The sequence below is a fragment of the Cottoperca gobio genome, chromosome 18, assembly GCF_900634415.1.
Source record: "Cottoperca gobio chromosome 18, fCotGob3.1, whole genome shotgun sequence".
Classification (NCBI taxonomy): Eukaryota; Metazoa; Chordata; class Actinopteri; order Perciformes; family Bovichtidae; genus Cottoperca; species Cottoperca gobio.
Window position 1 is genome coordinate 7,858,442 of NC_041372.1, and position 24,662 is coordinate 7,883,103.

General features: G+C 38.5%; 1 protein-coding gene across 2 annotated transcripts in view; it reads left to right on the forward strand.

Annotated features, from left to right (window-relative positions):
• adam19a (ADAM metallopeptidase domain 19a) overlaps positions 1–24,662 on the forward strand; it is a 156,439-nt gene that overhangs the window by 98,350 nt on the left and 33,427 nt on the right. For both annotated transcript variants that reach the window (XM_029454487.1, XM_029454489.1), the window contains exons 4-9: positions 1,298–1,379; positions 9,673–9,749; positions 19,209–19,392; positions 21,763–21,828; positions 22,445–22,516; positions 22,885–23,051. In XM_029454487.1, the coding sequence (XP_029310347.1) occupies positions 1,298–1,379; positions 9,673–9,749; positions 19,209–19,392; positions 21,763–21,828; positions 22,445–22,516; positions 22,885–23,051 (648 nt within the window). The remainder of the gene's footprint in view (positions 1–1,297; positions 1,380–9,672; positions 9,750–19,208; positions 19,393–21,762; positions 21,829–22,444; positions 22,517–22,884; positions 23,052–24,662) is intronic.

Sequence of the window (24,662 nt, forward strand, 5' to 3'; positions counted from 1 at the left end):
TGCCGAGTTATAACGGCCAGTCTGATGTGTGTAGATGTGTGTGTGCTTATTCTTTGATTTAATGAAGGTGAACAGTTCTCCAATATGTATCCTGCTGCCTTCATATGGCTGCAGGGACTTTATGAGCTGAAGGAAAAACTTGCAGTACATACCGTGGACAACAGATATGAATTTATAGATATTTATAAACTTACTTTCTTTAGTTTCCTCTTTTTGATAAAATCACCAGACTGGCAGCAGAGTGATGTTGCACCAGAAACAGAATCTGTTTCTGAGACGTCTATTCTCAGGGAAACATCTAAGATCCAATTTCCACCAAAATAACAACCCTCTTTGTGCTGCCTTGTTTGTATGTCCACCGTGCTGGGCACCAAATGACCACACAGACGGTCAAAGAGAATTTCAAGGTCAGGAAAATATCAAACTGTCAGAATGCTGCTTGCACTTTTTTGTTATCCCTAATTCAGCCAACACAATGTTTCCCTCCATCAACATGCACACTGTGTCATATTAGGCCATCGTAGAGTCATATATTCTTGTTGTGGCCGAGAGACAGACATGTTGGACCCTCTTTGTGGACAAACACAGCCATGCTGACATCTCTGCCTGCTGGAGACTGTAACATTAAACTGAGAATAGTATTAGACTTGTGGTCTAAAATTGCGACATTACTCTATCAACTCACTAGATTTTAAAGGGTCCAGTCATTTAATATTGCACTTCCATAAATGTAGGGATTCATAAGAGACATAAGACACATTATGTAGCATTAAAACCTGAGGTGAATCTCTCTGCCTCGTGACTGTTCCGCAGAGTTCCGCACAAAAAGCAGCTGAGGAAGAATCCTTTGTTGTCACTAGGCAACCGCACCGTCAGCTGCTGTCAATCACCTAGCGAGTCTAGATAATTAAATTAGCTCATGTCACCACCTATTGTCATTGGCTGACTAAAGAAGAAACTCCGAACCTGCTGCTCTTTATTATATCATGACATTATCTGATGATGAGACAAGGTTGCAGAAACAATTATGGCCAACTTTCTCCTTTTGGTTATAGGTGATATAATAGTACTTTCACCCAACTGGTCCGCAAAAACAAGAAGCTCCAAATGGGTAAAGACAAGATTTATGGAGTGTAAAAGCAGTTTTCACGACCTCAGACTGTATTTTCCTATGTTCTACCTGCTGCCGCTAACACCTAAATTACACAGCGATTATTAAAGCGATTCTTTTTTTAATCTAATCATCTCATTTCTTCTCTTTTCTTTCTTTCTTTCTTTCTTTCTTTCTTTCTTTCAGGGAGCTTTTAGGTCCAGACTTTACAGAGACCTATTACACAGAAGATGGGCAGCCGGTGACTGTGTCAAACAACAATTACACTGTAAGTATGAAGCAACAGGTTTGAGTAGGTCTGGAGGAAGTTGTGTTTCTCTCCCCCTCTTTGTAATGCTGTTTACGAGCACATCATACCATTATGGCTTTCTTTGTTGTGAGGACATTTGTTGACTTCAGTCATTTCTTAACCCTAAACCAATGTCCTAATTCTAAAACACCGATAACTATACCTTGACCAAAACCTAATCCTAATTCTTATGTTAACCGCAATTCCAAGATCTAATCCTGAACTAGACCCTTGAAGGGCTGTATCATGTTTACTCCAACTCTTTACAAAGCATAAACATATGCAATACAATATTTGAAATAGTTTATCTTACCTACTGTATCCTCAGGTAGCCATTTGTTGTTTCAGTATGGTATTCAAATCAGGCTGTTGACTTAAAACCTTTATTCTATGTGATTTGGCATTTCATGTAGAATTTAAGGACATTAAAAAGGATCGCATAATTCAATAGGAATGCACTTTTATTAAGATTTACATTTGAAATAATCTCTTGATGATTATATTATTGCAGAGATTTATACAACTATGATTTTACCAATTAATATTTTCTATTTTCAACTGATTTTGTAGTTTTGTCTCGTAAAAGAAATGCAGCGTTGATATTTTGTGACATCTGGTTTCACAAAACTCAAACAATGTCACCTATATGGAAGTATTTGGCTGCCAAAATTCTCAAAATTATAACTAAGCTCGATTGACATCTTTTAATGTAATTGAATGTGAAATTGATTTCATTTTCATTTTCAAATTAACAGACAATGTGCAACCTACTCTTGAGAACGGTGAGCTAGAGTTAATTAAGACTTGTATTATACCCTTATCCTTTGAAAATGATTCTCCCAGGCCACTTTTGTAAAATCCCAATTTTTTTAATTGATTTAACCATTATGAACATTCATTTAATTTTCATTGTAAATGGTAAATGGACTGCATTTATAGAGCACTTTTCTACCTTACCAGACAACGCGCTTTACAATTTGCCTCTCATTCAGCCATTCACACCGATGGCGGCGGAGAAGCCATGCAAGGCACTTGCCTGCCCATCGGGAGCAAGGTTCAGTGTCTTGCTCAAGGACACTTTCACTTTGAGCCGGAACCGACAGCCTTGGGATTAATGGACGACTGCTCTACTTTCTGAGCCACAATTGTAAATGAGCTAATAGCACAACATAATTCAAATTCAAATGTGAAGTCCAATTTACAAAATTAGTTTTCAAGACAACTGGCACAACACATGGTCTGCCAATTCAAAAATCAAACATTTTTGGATGCACATCATGCAACAAGAGGGGCTTTTTAGTTTGGAGCAGAAAGAGGCTGCTATTCTTAAACCTAAAATAGATATAAAGACCTCAAAGTTTATGGAGAGGCAGAAGGATAAGCTTCATCCCCCAAAAAATAATTTGAATTTATATTAAATCTTAAAAGCAGATACAAATTTAGAAAATCAGATAATATGTAGCTCAACACTGAAGATTTAATCATATTTAGGATTAATCAGCACCTCTCTTTCACTCTATTACCGAAAGATCTTCTGAGATTTTCTGAAATCTGTATTTTAAAAAGTACACTAATAATATGCCGAGAACAAGACTACTTTAAAGGACACTATGATGGCCACATTGTAAGACTCAATGTCAAAATCCACTTCAGACTCCAATGCTTTACACAAGGGTTCAACACCTGCGGTTAAGTAACTCTTTAAGGCTATTAGGTATAAAATACAAGGTGTGCCCCTCATCTTGCAGTCAAACAAGGCAAAAGCCAAACATTCTTGATAGAAAACCTTCAAATGTTTGCTGCTTGTCTCAAAGGATCTTGGTTTTTATCAGAAAGAAGAATAAAACGCCTTTTTTAGCAGAGTACCATTTTAACTTTAAATCAACATCATACCCAAATATTTTTGGGGTCATTGTCTTTCTTCTTGGTTTTGCTAATGTTGAAAAAAGTATTTTGGTGCTCCTTTGGTCTTTGATCAATAGTATTTAGCAGTCACAATCCTCTTCATGCAACCTCCATTGAAGTCACTTGATTTCAATCTTTAAAGACTAAAGTTATCAAAATCTTTTGCAGACGTTTCACATCTCAAGCATTTTTGATGATAAGAGGTGGTTGAGCACCCTAATGGGCCCTTTGATCATATTAGCTGTTAAGTGCTACATCATAGGGACCAAATCATCCTTATGTCCTCAAGAGACTTTTGGCTGCAGTGCTGCATGCCAAATTATGTATCATTGTGCTTTGTTAAATGATGAATATTTTCTTCAAACATTATTTGACATCTATTTTTAAGGTAATGCAAGTAGATGTAGGCACCCACTATGTACCATTCACTTGCTTTGGAAACAGGCTAGTACAAATAGGTCATTTGATTTAGCTTTAGAACATTTTAATACTATTGCTAAAGGCTCTGTCTCTGAATGCTGTAGTGAAAGCGGAATTTAGGCTATCACAGTCAGATCAATCACTGACAGCATTGCACTATGCTATCTGTCCAAAGGTCCACTTGAGGCTGAGTGTTTGGAGGGTCCTCTAATAATAATAATACATTGAATTTCTATAGTGCTTTTCTAGAACTCAAAGTCGCATAGAACTCAAAGTCGCTTGTAATAGCACCCAAGAGACCAGCATTAAAGGAACCAGTGTGGCTTAATGGCTGATAGGTCCACTGTACTGCAGATGTTTTAGTCAGGGAATCAACTAAATCAGGTCCGCCCTAGAATGTTTTTAGGGGTTATGTTAAGACAATGACTATGTTTGATTTGCAGAATCATGTGCAGAGAAAGATTAAAAAAGTTAAAATCCTATCTCTCAAATTGCACACAAATTGTTGATGAAAACATGACACTATCTGCATTTAGAACTATTGAGTGTGGAGTCCCACACGGCAGTGTTTTGGGTCCTCTTCTTTTTATTGCTTATTAATGATTTTAAGACATGAGATAAATGCATAATTTACTACTGATTAATAGAGACAAACTTTATTAGGATTACCTTTTTTAAATGTATGATGGCCTAGTTGTCTTGTGGTACGGCTTCCAAACAGAAGACCAGATGGTTGTGAGTTCAATACCAGGCTGCCACCATTGTACCCCTGAGTAAGGTACTTAACCCTGAGTTGCTCCAGGGAGACTGTCCCTGTAGTTAGTTCACTGTAAGTCGCTCTGGATAAGAGCATCTGCTAAATGACCTGTAATGTAATCAGTCACTGGTCAATATCTGAGTATATGACTGTCTTGATAATAAATTATTTCTATTATATTATGTATTTTATAGACAGCAGCGATCTTTCTTTCCATTCCGAAGGGATGTTCAGACACAGACCTAAGTTTGAAGATAAACCAAAGGATACATATTTTTTGCTACGTTTTCGAATAGTCCATCTCACATGAAAGACACACAATAGATGTACAGGGCAACCTCAAAACTCCATTCATTTGCACATGTTGAGTGAAACCATTTAAGAGTTTGACAGGTAAAAACATTCTTTATTCCGCTGCAGCATAATGGAACAAATCTTAAGTTGATCACATCACAGAGCATCTTCAAAGTGCCCTAAAATTACATCCACTCATTTGTAGCCCATTTTGTTTTCTAAAGAGGGCTTGTAACATCTAAGCTTAGTCACTCCAGCATCGTATGCACTGTACGTTTGTTAGTCAGGTGTTATTTTTAGAATTAAATGTTACAGGACCACAATGGAAATAAGCTGTTAGACTTTATTGTGTTACAATATTATGGATAGTAACTACAGTAAATAAATACATCAAAATTAATAGTTTTCAAGTCAGTTAACTCTTGGTGTTATGGGATAGGTGGCGTGAATAGCAAAAATCATACATGATGGGACAACTTCCAGATGAGAAAGAAACAAAGGGCTCAACACAGAGAGAAGTGCAGAGATATCAACAGACAAGAAAGATCGGTTTTAAGAAACACAGTGCCTGTATTGCAACATCTGCCTGAAGTTGAGATCAGTTTGCACGACATGAACGTTCTCCATTTCATTTTTGCTTGTTGGGTGATAGAGCCTGACCGTCGCGCCTCACTACCCTTTTCAGACTACATAGAATAAATTGAGGCTTTCGTCCGTGGTTAAGGTTGTAGCAGAACATATTTCTGTTCCTTTCAACAAAATATAAACCTATGAAGACAGTCTTCCCCTCACAGCACTGAGATTAGTCATAATCTCTTGTATCTTGTTATAGAAACAATTCATTTGCAAAGTGATATTTCCTGGTAATTGAATTCACGCAGCAAACTGATCTTTGTATTGTTTTTGTATTTTCTTTGTTCTAAACTCTTAGAGAGCAAACAATGCCTTTAGTTCCTTTAGATTTTCTCAAATTCCGAGCAAACCAGAGACGGTCCAAACACTCACAGGCAGTTTCTCTATCGGACATAGTTCGGTGAGCTTTTATCCCTCTATCCACCTGCTTAATGACTTTGGGTTTGGAATTAAGTCAAATCTAATAGCAGGTGATTCTATTTGATTTTTTTTAATGTGGTAAAAGAAAGCTTTGGCCAGATAAATCGAGGTGCTAAGAAGTGATTTGCAGTGGACCCTAAAGGCTATACGTTTGTTTAAGTGCAGGTGAGAAGCTGAAACGTTTGCTGGGGTACTTGCATGCTTGGTCTACCCCCAAGTTCACAAAGCTTCCCAAGCATCTGAGACATGATGTGGGTAATACGGGGGATGTCAAGGGACCCCAAATTAACACCTATGACACTCCAAATACGTACAAATCTAATTTTGGGGTAATTTTTGGGGTCTCAAAATGAACCTTTTAAAAAAAATAGTATATTCATGTTTAAATGTTGAAAGGAGAGTAGTTTTACAGAAAACGACAATGACCAGACAGCAGGTGTAGCCTATACAGTAAACTATACAGTTAATTTAAGATACAATACAATCTGAAAAGCCTCATTCATGTCATTATTTCCTTATTAAGTTATAAAACATTTTCAAAACCTCAGAACAAAATTTGATGTAAAAAAATAACATCATGTAAACAACATCCTGGTGCCCGCGTGATAGGCGTAATATTAAGCATGGTTTTGGAGAGGTGTGAGTGTGTGTATATGACATTGAATTGGTCTGAACAGCATGAAACACAAGTGAAGTAAATTTACTGAAAGACATAGAGCAGGGGTCGGGAACCTATGGCTCTTTTGATGACGCAATATGGCTCGCAGACAATTTTTAACATGATTAACAAGTAATAAATAATTATACTCTGTCATTTTAAAGTAAAACATTTAGCAGCAGCTTTTGTTTTAGTTCTCCCCTCTCCTTTCCTCCACTCAGTCTCTGACTGTAACTGTGTGTGCACGTGTGTGTGTGTGTGTGTGTGTGTGTGGAGGAGAAACTGCGCAAAGCAAGCAGTAGACCAGGGGTGTCAAACTCAATCACAGAGAGGGCCAAAATGAAGGCATCGTTTCGGGGGTGAAGCTTGGAAACTGCAGCGCCCACAGAGTCATACTTTGCCTTGAGTGTGTCGTTACACTGGAGCTCAATCAGCTCCATTTGGATGTTCACATGTGCTGTTTCCACGTCAACTGCAAACGAATTGCTGAGCAGTTCATGCGCAGTCGGGAACACAGCGGTGGAGATGGTTTGTCAGTGTTTGGAAACACGTAGTGCCCAAAGTTTCCTGCTGCATCAGAGTCTCCCACAGGCAGCTCAGCTCTCACTGCATCATACATGTCCGTGATCACACGGCCCTGAAGCTGCAGGTTTAACAGTGAGATGCTTCGTTATGTCGCACAAACAGCTCACATCACCACTTTTCGTCCCAGAGATCTGTGGTGTGTTTCCCTTTGCTTCCTACACTGATACCGCTTTTAGTACTCGGAGACGTGATATACTTAAAACTCAATTTTATTAAATATATGGCTCTCAAGGAAATACATTTAAAAATATTTGCCTTTTATGGCTCTTCCAACCAAAAAGGTTCCCGACCCCTGACATAGAGGGTTCTTCTGTCTTCTGTTCTTCACTGTTTTTTGTTGTTGTTTTTTTTAACATTCATTTAGTTCCTTCTCGTGCTCCCGTACAGGTGTAGCCTGTATTGCCCAGCAGTCAGCTCGGGAGCTTTATTTTATTAGCCTAGTGTTCAGGTCGCGAGTGTTTTGTAATGCCCGATTTAGGGAAAGTTGCAGCTTTGCAGCATCTGCAGTGGGTTTGCAAAACTGGAAACCTGCAGGGCTGTGGACAGAATATGAAATATTTCTTCCCATTTCGCCCAATTCCAAAGTTGTTAAAACATTTTTAATAGCATTTCATTTATTTTTTTGCTAAAATAGATAAGCATATGTTTTTGATGTACCGCCCACGGCACGGGACCCCTGAGCGTCATAAATTATTTCACACGCTGCAGTGATGATTCACAAGTCCACAAGATCATAAGTGAGAACAAAAACACAGATTGAGAGAAGCCTAATTCGTTTTGGCAGCCACTTGAGTTACATTACATTACAGGTCATTTAGCAGACGCTCTTATCCAGACAGTCCTGGAGCAACTCAGGGTTACAATGGTGGGAGGCCTGGTATTGAACTCCCAGCCTTCTGGTGTTTTGTTTGGAAGGCGTATCACTAGACCACTAGGCTATCGAGTTAAAATAACCTTCTACAAACATGTTTGATGTACCAACTTTGCTCACACAGTTTTGAGTTACAGATGGGATCCAAGTCTCTGCATGTGGCAGTGCTTTTCTGCCCGGTAAGCCCTCACAGATGGCTGGTTGTTCCCTACGCAGCTGAAACAAGGCCTTGCGGGCCAATCTCTTGGACCGCGTCCACATCACATTCTCTACCTGTAACCAGACTAATTGCTAAGGTTTGGAATGGAGAGTTTTAACTGACAATTGATTTGAATGTTGGCTCGAACGGAGCACTCACGGCTGCAGCTGATGCTGCTGCTGCTGCCTCTGTTCAAATGAAAGAGATCGTTTTACTCTCTGATGAGCTGACAGGGACTTTAGAAGAAATTGAAAGCAGGATTAATTTAAACCTTGTGATGTTAAGTCCCTTTTCAACATTAAATGCCCATAGGCAGAGTTTCTTTTAGAAATAATGAAAGGTGTGATACATTTGTGCTTTAAAGGTTGAAAGTGGTAGTTTTTTTTGCCTGTCTTTTTACTTCCTTTTGTACAAGTTACAATACTGTAGTGAGCAGAGTGAGTCAGGTGTTCCGGAAGCTTGTCTGGTTTTAACTTAAGAGTATTAAGAAATCTCAGTCTCAGCCTTTATTTTTTCCCAAGAAAGTGAACAGAATTCTGAGCTTCCACATTCACCGCTGCCCTTCTGTTTGTAGTTCATTAGGGATGTAATGGTACACAAAATCCGATTTCTATGGTCACAGTTAGATATGTTTTCATACAAAGCGAAGCAGGAAGCAAAGCACTAAAGGTATCATTTTTGTCACTTATTTTGAAAAATAAATGTATATAGTAAATGGTTGCTTAATGGCCATAATTCTCACTGTAAAATTATGGAAGTCAAATGTAGGCATATGGTTAGTAAGAGAGAAAAGAAACATGAAGACAATTGGTATTTGTCCTTAACTTAAAGAGGCATGGCAAGTTTATTTATATAACACATTTCATACACAGAGGCAGCTCAGGGTGCTTTCTAATAAAGAAGTTTAAAAAAACATTAAAAGTAAAAAAAAAAGTTCAAATAAACATTTCAGTCTGTGGGATATACATTGAATAAATAGTCCATTACAGCCAGCCGTTCTGTTCTGCTCATTCGCACACAGCAGTGTGTTTTATGCTGTTATCATGTTGATGTTGCTGATCAGGGCAGTGTGGAAACTCTCTGATAACAAGGCTCCAGCAGTGAGTTACTCCAGTGCCAGCTGAACAGCTTTGAATTCACAAACGTGTTCCTCATACCCCCGAGCAGCCATCCTTCTTCTTATTAAAGTTCCTCAAATTCATCTTCTTTTGTTGCGAATCTGGAAAATTAATTTTAAAAATCCTCATTAGGATGTTTGCGTGGCCATACTGTAACCTTCCTATAAACACCGTCAAGCAAGCTGAGCTGTATTGATTCGTCATTGTTCAGATACAGTGGGAAGTGTTTTTGTTGGCAGATGCAGCCATGAAACAGGAGCACGTGGCCTGCTTTAGGAACACTTACACCACTGAGTCGTTCCAGCAGATTGATTCATTGTTTGCTGCAGCGGGAAGCATCTCTGCATAAACATTATCACACCTTTTTAAAAGCTTTCCTCCCTGTATTGATTGCAATTATTTTCTCTTTCAGGATCACTGCTTCTACCACGGCCATGTAAGAGGACATCCAGAGTCCTGGGTCGCTCTCAGCACATGCTCAGGAGTCAGGTACAGGAAACAGCTGAAGGTTCACTCACATTATTTATGTTACCAGTTTTGGTAAGACTGCACTGATATGACCCAGACAAATTAAATGTGAGGACATTAAACTAGTTAAATGATTTGGCCCATCGCATTGTCTAAGACACATACCACATAATTGTAATGTCCCTGTCTCCACATGTTTCCTGTCTGTTTATACTGCCACTGATCAACATGCCACCAAATATGTACTAAGGCACAGTGGTGCTTTGAAATAGTGTTGTTCTGTGACATCCAGCAGTCACAGGGCAACATTTTAAATCCTTTGGAGTTGTGTTTGTGTCATCCAGAAGAATGTAAGTCTAATATTTATGTCTGTTGATAATCGTTGAAACCTATTGACGTGTGCATTAGACCAAATATTACCCATGATCACCATCTAAGCTTTTCTATTCTCGCACACACAAAAACGAGGAGTGAACCGAACCGTGCATCATTACACCCCTAGTATGAATTACCGTAACAGTGAACTAAAAATACAACACTGCATTAAACTTTGAGATGTAATTTGATTCAGTAACTAAGTGTATATTGAGTATTAAGTGACAGATAAAGATCATTAGGAAGTAAGAGACATAGTGTGTATAGAAATATTTTACAGGGCTTGAAATGGAACAAAACGTGTGTTTTAGAATAACGTTACTATCTGTAATGTTCCTATATTTAATTTGGACCATTGGCTCCATGATAATGGAGATAATAAATACTTTATCAGCTAACTTTATGACAAACAAACGGCAGATCCATGCCACATGGCTAAATTACAGCTAGTTCATTATTGGCAAAATTTAGCTCTTAATAACTTTGCTTTGTACCGTTGCATCAATTAGCAAACGTTTTTGTTATAATACATGCATTTGTACCATGGATTACGTTAGCTGGTGAAGTAATTTGGCAAGCTAGGCAACTAGCATATCCACTCATATTGCTAGCGATAACGTTGGCGAGCAAGCAAGCTTAGGTTAGCCAGCTAGCTGTAACTTAGCTACGCTGCACAGATCTGGCTTTGGTTGCTTTGTCACATTAGCTGATAAAGTAATTTGCAAATGGCAACTTAGCCAATTTACCAGCCAGATCAGCCCCGCGAGTCTGGATGAATTAGCTGACATTATCCAGATGTTTTCCTACGTTAGTTACAGTACAGACTTGTAGGGGAGCTGAAGAGAAGCAAGGCACTCAGGAGTACATGTAACATCCTTTGCAGTCCTTTAATATAATTCAGTCCAGAGCCTGTTATAGGCAAAGGAGAAAGTTGTGAATGTCTGAGTTTTTGAGTTACGTTACAATTCATTCACACATTGGCAATACAAAACGATTAATACATGTGCATTGTTATATATAGTACCTTTAACTATTGGATGTTACTGTACTTCACCTGGCTCAATTATGAAGGTATTTCTTTATACTTTTAATTATACATTGTGCAGGTTTAATCTTTGCCACTGAGCCTGGAATTGGTCTTCAACACATTTGGATAAAGTTTTGTCCAAACACAGAAAGTTCAACGTGCGCTGTCAGAACTGTTGTTTTTTCTAAGAGTGTCATGAAAATAGTAATTTGATCCTCTTTGGGGATCCAGGCAGCAGTTTTAGAAGTCTTACATTTTCACAGCCTCAGACAAATCTTAATGTGGAACGCCTTTCATATCGAAGGCTCAGATTGAAGCCTTCTCCTGGCAAAAATGCTGCAAGTCCTGAGGATGTGTGTCCCAAAAAATATATTCATGGATTTGATCCAATAAAAGAGACATCAAGTTACAGCTCAGTGGGGCTTTAATAGGAATTAATTTCAAAGCCTGTTCAGTAAATCTAAACAGATAGAGTATGAGAAAGCTTTTTATTACGTTGTAAGAAAAGCTTTATATTTTTCTATCTGAAAGAGGCTGTTTCAGTGCTGACACGTCCATCGGCACTCTTCTGTCCCTCTGTCCTGATCTGGGAAGGTAGCCAGATGCTGCTTGTTGACAGCAGCTTTGATGGGAACAGAGCAGACGTGGGGGGGAAGAGAGATCTGTAAGCCAGCAGAATGTAAATGCTTTCCAAATGTCCAGTCATTCACAGAGTTGTCCCAGTGTGAGCTTCCCCACATAAGTTTGTTCTTGGACTGAAAAGCAAACTGAGGTTGAATTAAGCTTTTTGTTTTCATTCAGGGATGTAGTAGTACATTAACAGATGGATGAATGATTTGATTTTGAGTTTGATGTCAAATTAGAACAACCACGGATAGAGTTCCCATTTACAAACAACCATGGATGGCCGTGCAGCAATAGGAATATGAGATAGAAAGCCCATTGCCAAAATCTCAGAATAGTTTATAGTATATAGATGTTTTCAGTATTTAGAAATAAAGCAACTGGCTGGAGACTTCAAATGACTGTTTAGAGGGGAATTTGTGTGCCACACTCATTTCCCAGATTCTAAATGTTTTTTCTACACGTCAGCTTTAATAGACTTCTGTCGGCTCTGGCCAGCTAACATGACACATTTTCCAGTGAGAAACTGCAGCGAATAGCAGTGATAAAGCAAAAACACACACTTCACAAAGTTAGCCCTACAGGTAGGAATTAGGGATGCACGATTTTGGAATTTCGCAGATATCAGATATGCCGATATTTTCCAACTAATTTTGACCGAATAATGATGTACGCATAAAAACAATTCATTTATATAAGCCATAAACACGCAGGGACAATGCAACCATCCTGCGCCTTCAGCTAATTTAGGGCTCTGACCAGATTGCTGGAGCTAATTTGTTGCTTAGCTTATTACTAAGTTATTACTAGCTAACCAAGTCTTCTTGAGATATTGGACATTTTCTGATTGATTACGTTCGTGATTCGCACATTTTAAGGTACAAAAAGAAGTTGACATGTTGAGTCATTCCATTTGTTTTCCTCCCCCCGACCTCTCACTGATGAAGTCTTTCGGAAACCCGTCTATACCTAAACTTTGCAGAAAAGAAAATATAGGTATTTAAAGAGTATCCATCTCCTTGGATGTTTATCCGAAATATTTTTCAAAAACAGTGATGCTTTAAGCTGATTTGAGCTGAAAATGAAACGTTGTTCACAGTTGAGTTATCAGGGTCCTCTGGTGGTTAGGACAAATCTCTATATTCATAAAATTATCTTAATTTAAGAACTTGATAACATCTTCAACTATGTCACTGTCAACATCAGTGGAAATGAGTGATATCATATACAATCTTATCGCACTTATACAACATGGTCAGACTCTCAAAGGACAGTTAAAACAAATATCCTCTCTTTTAATTCCATGGGCTCTTCTTCCTTGTCAAAATTTGACACCTACATTACCCACAATGCAACTCAGTTCATTAGGAGATTAGGGATTATTATGCTAGTAGCAGCTAATGTAACCTGGAGCTTCTAGCCTGAGGAGCTACAGCTTCAGTTCTTTCTAACCCCACACCTCCAGATGTTTTTCATTTTTAAACTTCTAGTCTTCAGACCCAACTGAGGCGGACTCGAGTGACTTGAGGACATTTATCAGACTTCACACACACACAGCTCCCTTTGGAGACACAAAAGGCTTTATTCAACTTTATTTGCATATGCAGTTGCACTCCCCAACACCTGGAAAACACACTTTGATGTGTACAAATGAGTTGTTTTGTCAAACTAGTGTTCCCAAGGTCAATAATAAACCTTTATGCTATGCAAAAAAATGAAGTTTAAACATCAAAACACTGCTTATTATGCTGCAGATCAACCACCGTCCCGCAGAGCTGTTGCTAAGCATAGGAAACCGTAAAAGCTTCAGAATAATTAAAGTGAAAATGACACTTTTGTAATGATATTTGACCTTTATTATGGTATTGACATTGCTCCATATTCCATATTCTTTTGGATAAGATCCCAAATTACAAAAACCCTGACTACAAGTTATAATTTGGGTTTTAAGATGTATCTTTCATTCACATCAGCAGTTGAATAAGATTTAAATCCTACGTCAGTGACACTGCTTCTCACACTGAAGAGAAATCTATTTTGTCTCTTCTCTCATTCTGTGTGCGTTCTTGTGAGACTCATAAATGATTAACACAGTGCCACTTTAAAGGGCTAACTATAAATGTAATTTAGGTGGCAGAATAATAGCATCACATGATAATGTCAGAAAGATGTGGAAGGAAACAAATAAAATCAGCAGAATGTTTAAAGAGGTTTGGTGTTTTTCTGCAGGGAAAAGATTGTTTTTCCGGAAGCTAATCCCTTTTTATGCTCTGACATCTTTTGAACATGTCCTCTACTACACAACAGTGCGATCATAAACTATGAATCAACAACATCTTTCATAAAACAACAGCATGACTCCATCGTCCGTCCCTATTGCTCTCATTATGAGATCATGATTATAGCACATAACAGTGTCCTGGATTTTAACGAGGAGTTGTGAAAATGACGATGTTTTCTCATTTTATTCCTGGTATAAACATAGGATGTGTTCAAAAGGATAAAATAGTTTTTTTTTAAAAGTATTTATTGTGTTCCAGCCTTAGTTCTGTATAAAATACGCTCCTTGTTTTCTCGGTGGATTTGAAGCATTTTTCTGGAATGGCTAAACTGCATGACCCCGCAGTCCTCGCAGGGAACTGATGATTATGCAAAAGGAAAATCTCATGATTGCAAAAAGATTCCAGTTACCAGAGGCCTCGCTGCCGGGATAACAAAGTTTCGGATCAGAACTTTATGTTCAGGTTCCAGCATTGACCCATCTCTGTTATTATCTGCAATCCTCCAGCAGTTCTGTGTATTTTCATTTGCCCTCCTGCCCCGCAGTTTCCAGCTCGGCCTCTTTCATGCCATAATGAGCTGTTTGGTGTAGACTCAGGATGAATTACATGGTTTTAGGGGAAATTGTTAAACAGCCTTGGACACATAATTATTTAAGAAAAAAAACAACAGTATTTTCTCAAAAGGCTTAAAGCTCAGCTGTGCCCATATGGTCAGCAGTGTAAATGAACACAGTAGCCAGCACAACGGAAAAAAAATATTTCATTCTCTTTGTGCCTTTTGTGTCTGCTCTGAAATAAATAATACCTCTGACAAGGTGATCCCAGACGAGGTGAAATGGCTTTCGTACAAACCCCCAAAGCATATCGAACCACACCGAGCAGAGCTTGCACAAACTATTATTTGTCTATGTCAGGACCGAGATGGATATTCAAGCAGGTCACATTGCACTTCAAGGATTTCTCAGAATCTTCTATTTAGATCTTCATATTTAAGTGCCACAATAACACTTTAGTTTTTATAAATATGAAGATCTAAATAGAAGAATCCTTATCATCTTCAATTTTCAATTTTAAAGTTTCAAAATAATTATAAAATGATCATATAAATGTCCTTCCTAGGTAGGTTTACGATGGTAATTCATGTCCTGAAATGGATTAAAGATATTTACACTGTTTGTATTAGAGCGTTACTCATATTCATTTTGGAGGCCAATATTTTAAAAATGTACTTGTCAGTGGCGGACAAACTATGAAATGGACAACTCTGTCTATACGACTCAAACATACTTTTGATATTTATCTACTGAAACTTCTTGTTATCTATTGGTCAACACAAATACTGATTTATAAATAGTATTATATGATAAGGTTTTATTTGGCACATTGGGAAAATGATATGATTTTAATGGTAACTAATATATTGATGACTTGATTATTTATTATTTGGGTTGATTATAGCTTAACTGTAGCCTTTTATGTCCTACTATTGATTTAAAGAACTGTCTCCCTCTCAACATGTGAATGCACATTTATGCATAAGTATGTATGATCGATGTCATGATGTGACGCTGTTGGCAAGTCTTATCTTTGATTTGATTATATGTAATATTCAAAGTAACTTCCTGAGCTTACATGTAATATATTTTATTTTGAAAGTGACTTGCCCAACACTGTCCACCAAATTTGAATGACTTATTCTGCCATTAAAATTTGCCAGCCATATCGCTTTGTTGTGAACCATACAAATACTTCTGGTCTGACAGCTGAGTGTCATTCAAGATTCATTTGACTCAACTCGATACACAATGAAAGGTTGTTTGTCTTTTGTTAGCTTTTATGTCTGCACTTGATTACAGAGACATTCTGTGCTGTCATTACTTCAGCAGCTGAACGCTGTTTATCACACTACATTACGCTTTATCACTAATGACTCATTTCACACTAATCATCGCTCTCTGTATCACGAGGTTCGACGGACTTCCCGGTTGACGAGAAGGAATTATCCTCTCATGATGTTCATCTTTCCAGCTCTACTGTTAGAGCTGCTAAAATACCTCACATGTCTTCTCTCATTTAAATCTTGTATCTACATGATCTGAAGGCTACTCAGCGTTACATAGTTTCAGGTGAAATGCACCGTTTAAATGGAATGAACTGCCCTCGAGCTAAATATCCCCTCAGAATTCTAAAAGTCAAGCGTTTCTTATTACTCTTGCAACTGCTGAGAAGTGCCACAAATGGACAAAGGAAAAGTGTTTTTTAGTGCTTTGAGAAGTTATTGTGGATATTGTTACATATTACACTCTGCTGTTTGCTATTTTTCTTGTATGTTGAATGAAGGATACAAATATTTCCCCCTTACCTTGTAGATGCTCTGCTGGAGTTTTTTTGTTTAGGGTTAAAGCATAGAAATAGACATTTCCATTCGAATCGATATAGCAGCATGGTTAGAGCAGCGTCCATTTGTATGTATACTGTTGCCATGCGACTCCCTAAAAATCATTATTAATATCTAAACCTGGGGCGGCGCCTTACGTCTCGCATCACACAGTGTTGTGTGCCTGATACACGCTCTCGCCGCCTTCATTGGGTTGTCTCGTCACTTTTTGGATAAGATAGCAAAAGGTTTTAGACTTTACTTAAGATTTTCAAATAACTAACCTCACTGCTGACACATTCTTAAATTGACCATCATATAGTTGTACTGGAAAACATATACAATTAAGTATATATAGACATTTAGATGGACTAAATTCTGTATTCTGATATCAATGCAGTATTTTGCATCAAGGTGACCATCAGGTGTCAGGATAGTTATCTTCTGTTCGTAGTTTTTCCATTAGGAGTTTGGTAGAGGGTTATGGTTATGGATCAGTGTTTGAGGTGGAGTTTACTGAGGGAATGTAGTCAGATCATCATAAAAACAGAAGTCCACGCATGTGTTTGAGGAAGAGATGGAGCCTCTCGGTCTCTCTCACACACACTCATACACACTTACACACATAGTTTGGATGTTCCCCCAGACAGCCACTGTTGCAGAATGAATCTCTTTGCTTGATATTGCTTTTTTACTGCTCGGTGTTGTCTAAGAAAACAGGCTACACTGTTTATAATCATGACTTTTCTGTATGGATGCATAGAGGACAAAACTTCAACCATATACCTCATCTTTCAATTTGAGTTTGTCAATGTCTGTCAATGAGTTTGTCAATGTCCTCTTTTTTTTTGCATAAAGCAATATGTATTAATAAGACACTATTTCCACTTGGCAACATGTGGTCTGTATCTTGATACTCAGAGGTTTTCAAAGTGTTGGGCTTGGAGGGAGGGACGTGAGATAATATTGCATGACGTGCAAGAGGCAGGTACACACTTGTGTTCTAAAATCAATGGGAAGTTAGTTATTGCAGTTTGACCCGCTGATTTCGCTTATTAATGATGTCAGCAGTTTCAGCAGCAGCAATTAAGATACTTTAAAACCCTTAGTGTCGGGGGCCAACATTTGCATCAAACATAACATTTCTTCTCTGAGTCATACCGCAAATCTGAACACACAGATTATTTCTTATAACGTGCATAAATCTATTTTTAAATCATAGAAAAAAAACACTCCTTATAACACCAGAACTTGCTTTACAATCATCGTGTTTTTAAGTTACTTTAGTATCAAAGTAATCCAGTGATAGTTGTCCGTACATCCATGAATACACTGCAAGCACAAACAGCTTAGAGCTGATTCAGCATACTTTTATTGGTGCCAATTTGCCAGAATGTAATGTAATATATGCAAAATAAAACAGCTCTCAAGTTGTAGCCGACAGATAACTGACTCCATGGCAACAATATACTTCCTGTTTACATCCCCCACTGCATCATCAGAACTGTCATTCCGAAACTTACAGCATGATTATTGCCTATATTTAAAGTAAGAATAAACAAAAAACGATCAGTGATCATCTATCATGGTCATCTAGTCATTCACATACAGATATTGTCCCCATGTTGACTGCCTGTGGATATAAAAGGGGAAGTTTTCTCAATTCTGTTCAATGAACAAACAAACGTGGTGTCAAGGGAAGCAATGCGGAATACTTTCAGTGGACGGCTACGAGGTGCAAAACAAGGGTCATGCAACAGATGGAGACAGCTGAAGGCATCCGTTGGCTACTTTTCAGTAATCTTGGTTAACTAACTAGGTTAAAGGCCTGAGTACGCTTGAATAGAACTAGTTCGTACAAAGTGTCATCCGACCATGTATACCTCATCCAAATAGTGGGGGCAATGATCTGCTGTCACAGAGGATGAATCGTACAAAGTTGAGATAATTGCGCCCAGTTTCGCACTTTCCTCCGGTTGTACAAACAAAAAGTCACAGAAAAGTTTTAATGCCTCCACACACATTTGTGATAAATGGATCTGCTTCTTAGAGTTATGAAGAAGGACAAAAAATGACAATGAAATTACTGCAAACAGCTTGTACAGTGTCATATTTTCTGTTGTCTAACGCGTCTAAAAGACACGTATTCAACCGTGTTTACCACATGTCTATGTCACACAAGCCCCACTGTGCTCCATGTGGCACTAGAGAGCACAGCACAAAAACCACATTCCACAGTCCATCGAGCGGTTCAGTGCGTTAGTTGGAATCCCGTGGAAGAATGATGAGTCATGCAGTGGTAGTACCCTGCAATGTGTCCTCACTCTGTTGTAGGCTTTTGAGAAGATTACCATAGTAAACCCATTTAGAAAATGGCTGAAGGTGAAGAGAAAAGCTACAGCGGGTTACCAAACAAATGAAGAATGGCGTTATGTCAACGTAATTGGTTAACATGTGACTTATGATTGTATGCAAGTACTCGTTAGAGGACAGTTGTTTCACTGGTGCACTTATAGATCTTAAGGATTCATAAAATCAACTGATATACAATGGTAATAAAATAATGCATCTCCGTAGTTTTAGACCGTGCTAGGTTGATCAAACAATACATGCTAGCTACCTACAAAAAGTTGTTTGTGAAAATGACATTTCTGTCTTTACAGTATACTTCAGCTGCATTCATTGATTTTGTTGGCCTCTTGGGGGCATCAGAACTTGAAACCCCTTCATCTCGTTTTGGTTTTTCTTCCTCACCAGCATAACGTACCTTTTGTCCTGTCATTCCCCCCCCACAGGGGCCTGATATCCTTGAATTCTAGTGACACCTACTACCTGGAGCCAAGCAGTGGTGTGGATCCTCGCCACCATTCACTGTGGAGTGCAGAGGAACTGCCAATTAAAGGTGGAAACTGTGGACATGGCCATCACACCACACAGTCCAACCACATCTCCGACCTGCTCAGACAGTTTCCCTCCAGGGTGAGTTTCCGACACTCATTTTCTAGAAAAACATGTGATACCATATTTTTTCTGATATAAAGTGTGACAATACTACTTTTCTTATCTTCAACACTAAGTTTTAATACAAATGCACTTGTTTGCTTGTCTTGCCCAAAGACAGACGAGAAAATCCATAACAATTTCATCTCTGGAAAACCCAAAGACAAACAAGTGGATTTTTCAAAATATTGGTAAATGCTACTGCAGAGTCAAAGCAAAAATAAAAAGGCTCTTGTAGCATTTTAAGAACTTTTGGAAATCCTAAGGAAATCCATATTTCCCTCCTGGTGCCTTTTTGGTGAACCAGGGTTATTTGATAATCATGTTTCAATCTGAGTGTTGTCACATCCGAGGTCATAGACCGAATGACTTGAGCCAATCCTCAAGGCTACAGCGCTTGTAACAGCCTTGAGAAAGCTGTGTAGTACGTGGCATTTTACGCAACTGAATGCTTCCATTCACATGATGGGTATCAAATGAAGTAGAAAAAAAAGGTATTAAATAAAGTACTCTATTGGTATCGGTATCATTTTAGGGTATTGTTATCATGTTATTTTCAAATAAATTAAATTTCACAGTGGGTACATTGAAAGTCCAAAACAGTCATTTACTACCTCGTACCTCGTATGTGATGGACTGAGTCGTGATTCTGTTTTGATTTGCTTTATTTCACGGCTAAATTAAATCACCAGTCACATGAGAACATTTGGCTCTGCAGCAGAAATTATCTTTTTCATATGCAAACGCGATATTGAATCGGTCTTGGTGCTATTTCAGGGCTCCAAATTACTCTCGCACCACCTGGAAATGGAGGGAATTATGGCTTTGTCTCAGCGTTTCAGGTCTGTTTGGGGCAGGCCGTGGTTATGAGAGAATTTCCTGTGCTTTTATAGAGAAGAAGAACTTAACACAAGTCTAATTTGTTCATCTGCAGTTATAGATGATAAAAAGGCTCCTCAGTGGGCCATCTGCCTTCATCTGTCTCCGCTGCTAGGACAAGCAGTCATTCTTTTGGTTTTTCTTCTTTTATTTCTTCCAGCATTAATCATTTTCCAGTATATTCTCAATCACTTTAAACTGTTCATCATCACCATCTTTCTCCCCACCTCATATGCTAAAGCCCTCTCAGCTTTCCACCAGGGAATCATCCTTTTCCCCTATTTCTTGATATTTTTCCCTCCCGCACCGCACCTCTTGGCTCTCCCAATTCCCTCCACTGCCACCCATTAATCCTGGGTTGTTATGCAGACAAGCTAGCCACAGCAGACCCCCAAACAGTCCCAAGGCTTTTGCCACTAGTTGCCTCTCAAACAAACAAACAATGCAATGTGTGAATGTGTTATTGTGAATATGTGCCATAGATTCCCCGCCAATCCGCAATATTAGTGTTAAGTCCAGACTGAGCTGAGGCAGCAGTCTCCCCGCACGTAAATCAATGAGTTTTAATCACAGCAGAACCTTTCCCTAATGGCTGTAATCAAGTATTAGGAGGATGGAAACTTAATGATGGAAGGAAGCCGTAAAGCTTTTTAAACACAACAGCATGGATTGCTGGGAGGCTACTCATAGATTTTAGGCTTTTCACCTCTTAGTGTTCCATTTTCAGACTGTGTAGGTGCCAGATTTTAAACCATATTATGATCACAAATAAACAGGTCTGTTTGTCACCAGTGCCTACCTGCTGCCTTTTCAAATCCAGTTTTATATTCAGTTTTTCCCGACTCACAATTGTGATGTTGTTATTGTGGAACGATTTCTGCAGTATGAAGACCTGAGAACCTGGATGGTTGGTTGACAATATTCCACGAGGAAAACTTTTGTTCCGTTGTGCCGTCTGTACATAAAGAGCTGCCTTGTTGACTCCTTGTGAATAATATTTCATAGAGTTTTCTAAAACACGAAAATAAGCTGTGATGAAATTCCACAAAAATAAACAAAACTTACAGAAATCAGTGATTTGATCATACAGTCAGTATGATACATTAATAAATATATTAATTAAACGGTTAATTAATGCCTAAAATTAAAAACTGTTCTTGTCTCTCTGAAGATGTATTGTTGATTGTAATAGATTCAAAAGTAATAAATAATATAGTGTATTGTATTATAGTGTAGTGTAGTATAGTATAATATAGTATATTATAGCACAGTATAGTATAATATAGAATACTATATCACAGTGTAGCATAGTATATTATTGTACAGTATAGTATATTATAATACAGTGTAGTAAAGTATATTATAGTACAATGTATTATAGTATTATTTAGTACAGTTTATTGTATAACGTACCAAACCAATCCGACTGATGTCCCATGCTAACCATTCTTCCTTTGTCTACACTCTCAGGTTAAAAGGAATGCGTGGGGTACAACCAAGTACATGGAGCTGTACATAGTGGCTGACAACACACTGGTAAGCTGACGTTAACTCTCCACCTGCCCCATCCATTCCACAGCAGAACATTTCTGTGTACATCAGCGTGAGTGCCACATTCGTCCCCTGACGTCAGACAGCCATCAAATGACACACCAGGATGGAAACAGGTTCCTCATCCTAAACAATTATCCCATTCAAGCTAATTGAGCTCTTTCATACTGAGAGCTCTGAGCTGATCATAGTCACAATGAGGCGAAAGCATTTGGAGATGGAAGGATTTGTCTGCTTAATGCCATGTATTTAGGCGGAATCTAAAGGTGCAATGGCTTTTAAATAGACACTAAGGTGCAGTCATGAGATGCTATATCTTCATGAAAGCCAGTTAGAGTTTTGTCTTCGACAATAATGCCATGGTAACAGCCCATGGTGACCAAAAAGAGTCTGGTCCTTTCCTTCTGTAATTGGCATTATTATGATGATGGACCAGCTTTGAAGTTGTATAGCAGGAATGGTGGAGTTATGGTTATGTTTTCATGGGTCATTAGTCTCTGCAGGGAGCTTTGGAAAGAATGATCTTGAACATTTTATTTATTTTTCTGACCGCTGACCTCATTCATGCCACTTATACTCCCCTATCTTCCCTGTCCTGCAGTTTAAGCGGCAGAATAAGGACTATGAAAAAACCAAGGCGAGGATAATGGAAATTGCCAATTACGTGGATAAGGTAAGGCTGATAGGTTCTCCCGCTGCAGACTGCAATTCTCAAGAGAACAAACAGCACCATTCAACAAGCTAATAGATATTGTTGTACAGTTGCCACATATCTTTAGTAATCTATTACTTATCAACTTTGAAGTTTGTTGAAATTCCGAATACATAGTTACTGATTAAAAACATTGTACATGAACTTCTACTGTTGTATTAAACCTCATCAGGATTTGATCAACATTGTTCTTCAACAGCCCTTAAGGGGAGATTGGGGGAAATTGCCTTGTGTGACCAGACTGAGTTATGGGAGCTTATGACAAGATTGTGGACCAACCTGTGTGTGTGCGCAGGTACATATTTTTTGTTGTTTTGTTTTGTATTTAGTTCTATAGGGCTCTGAACATCCGTGTGCCTCTGATTGGTCTGGAGGTTTGGACCGACAGGGATCAGTGTATCGTCAACGAGGAGCCAAACGCCACCCTCTGGTCCTTCCTCCAGTGGAGACAGAAGCTGAAATCCCGCAAGAAACACGACAACGCCCAGCTGCTAACGTGAGTAATGGACACACACACACACACACACACACACACACACACACACACACACACACACACACACACACACACACACACACACACACTAAGCTACACTACAGCAGCCATGTTACAAAGCAGCACATCAGCAACACAGCAGCTGCGAGTTCTCAGTCACATCTGTTCAACCATGGTTCTGCTGTGTCCTCAGAAGCATTTCTGCAGCGCTCCTGGCCCAAAACACAATTAATGTGGTCACACACGTACTGTAAGTTGGAAGAAAATAAGCTTGAAGCCCAAGGTTGCTTTCACAACTGTAGTTTGGAAGGAAAGATAACTCTGTTGCTTTTTTGCCCCATGTGCGCTTTCAAGAGACAAACAAGACAGGGACCCACTAATTAAAAAACTTCTCCATTGGGCTTCTAGAGTTAAAAAAAAAGTTTGCTTTCACATCAGGCAGGACCACAACGAGTAATAATTACACAAAATACTGATACTTACAACTAATGTGCATCATCATCTTGCTAGGTTTTGTTTCTTACTGCAGGGGAGAGAAAGAGCAGAGTAAGAAGATATCCACTAAGAGACAGAAACAGAGAGAAATAGGAGACAGTTTCCTGCACACACAACATCAGTGAAGTGTCTTCACCTGCGTAAAACACAGCCAGGCACTAAAGCTGGCGCCTTAGAATAACGCACAAAGAAATTCAAGTTGTCTACAAATTGCTCTTTAAAATACAGTCTGAGTGCACAGCAGCACTGTGGCAGCACAGATCTAGTGTTGACACTGAATGTTGCTGCAGCCGCCCACACCAAGCTTTACATTCTCCTGTTACTGTAAACTGCAAGTCTATTTTCTCATGACTCATCTACACTATTTGGTCGGTGTAGACAAGGTTTGTCTCGTCCTAATTTATAGGAATATGTAAATGAGTTACAGAGTCTGCTCTTTGAGAAGTGCTTGATGAATGATATACTTAATGATACATTAAGTGATACAAGTATAGCACTTTCTATAATGCCCATGTCTATAATGCATTATAGACATACTTATAATGTGTTATAATCTGCTTATATAATCATAGTTATAAGCACTCATTACATGACCTTATAAGTCATTATAAAATGCTTTATAATGCGTATACATATAAATGTATGTGTGCGTTTAACTATAACTATACAGTGCTATAAGCACATTATAAGGCATTGCAAGTATGTTTCTACAGCATTTTAGACATAGAAAGTGTTAATGATAGAAGTTTACTTGGTAACTCATCGTGCAGTAGATGGAGACTTTCAGTATGGAGCGCCAATGAGAAACAAGAGTCACTGCAATAATAATTGATTGCATCCAAACAGCACAGCGGTATATAGAACACGGATGATAAAACCACCTGGAATAAATGAACATCTGTGTGTCTTAATTGATCACGCAACATTAAACATAAAGTCCTTTGGAAGCTGTGACTGTGTCTGTTCTCACTTCCCTGACAATTCCACACTAACACCAGAGGTGTCGTAAGCAGTTACATTTAACCCTTTACACGTTCCTTAAGTAACTTTTCTGAGTAAATTGTTGCAGTAGTCTTAATGCAGCATACTTTTTATTTTTTACTTTGAAACTTGACC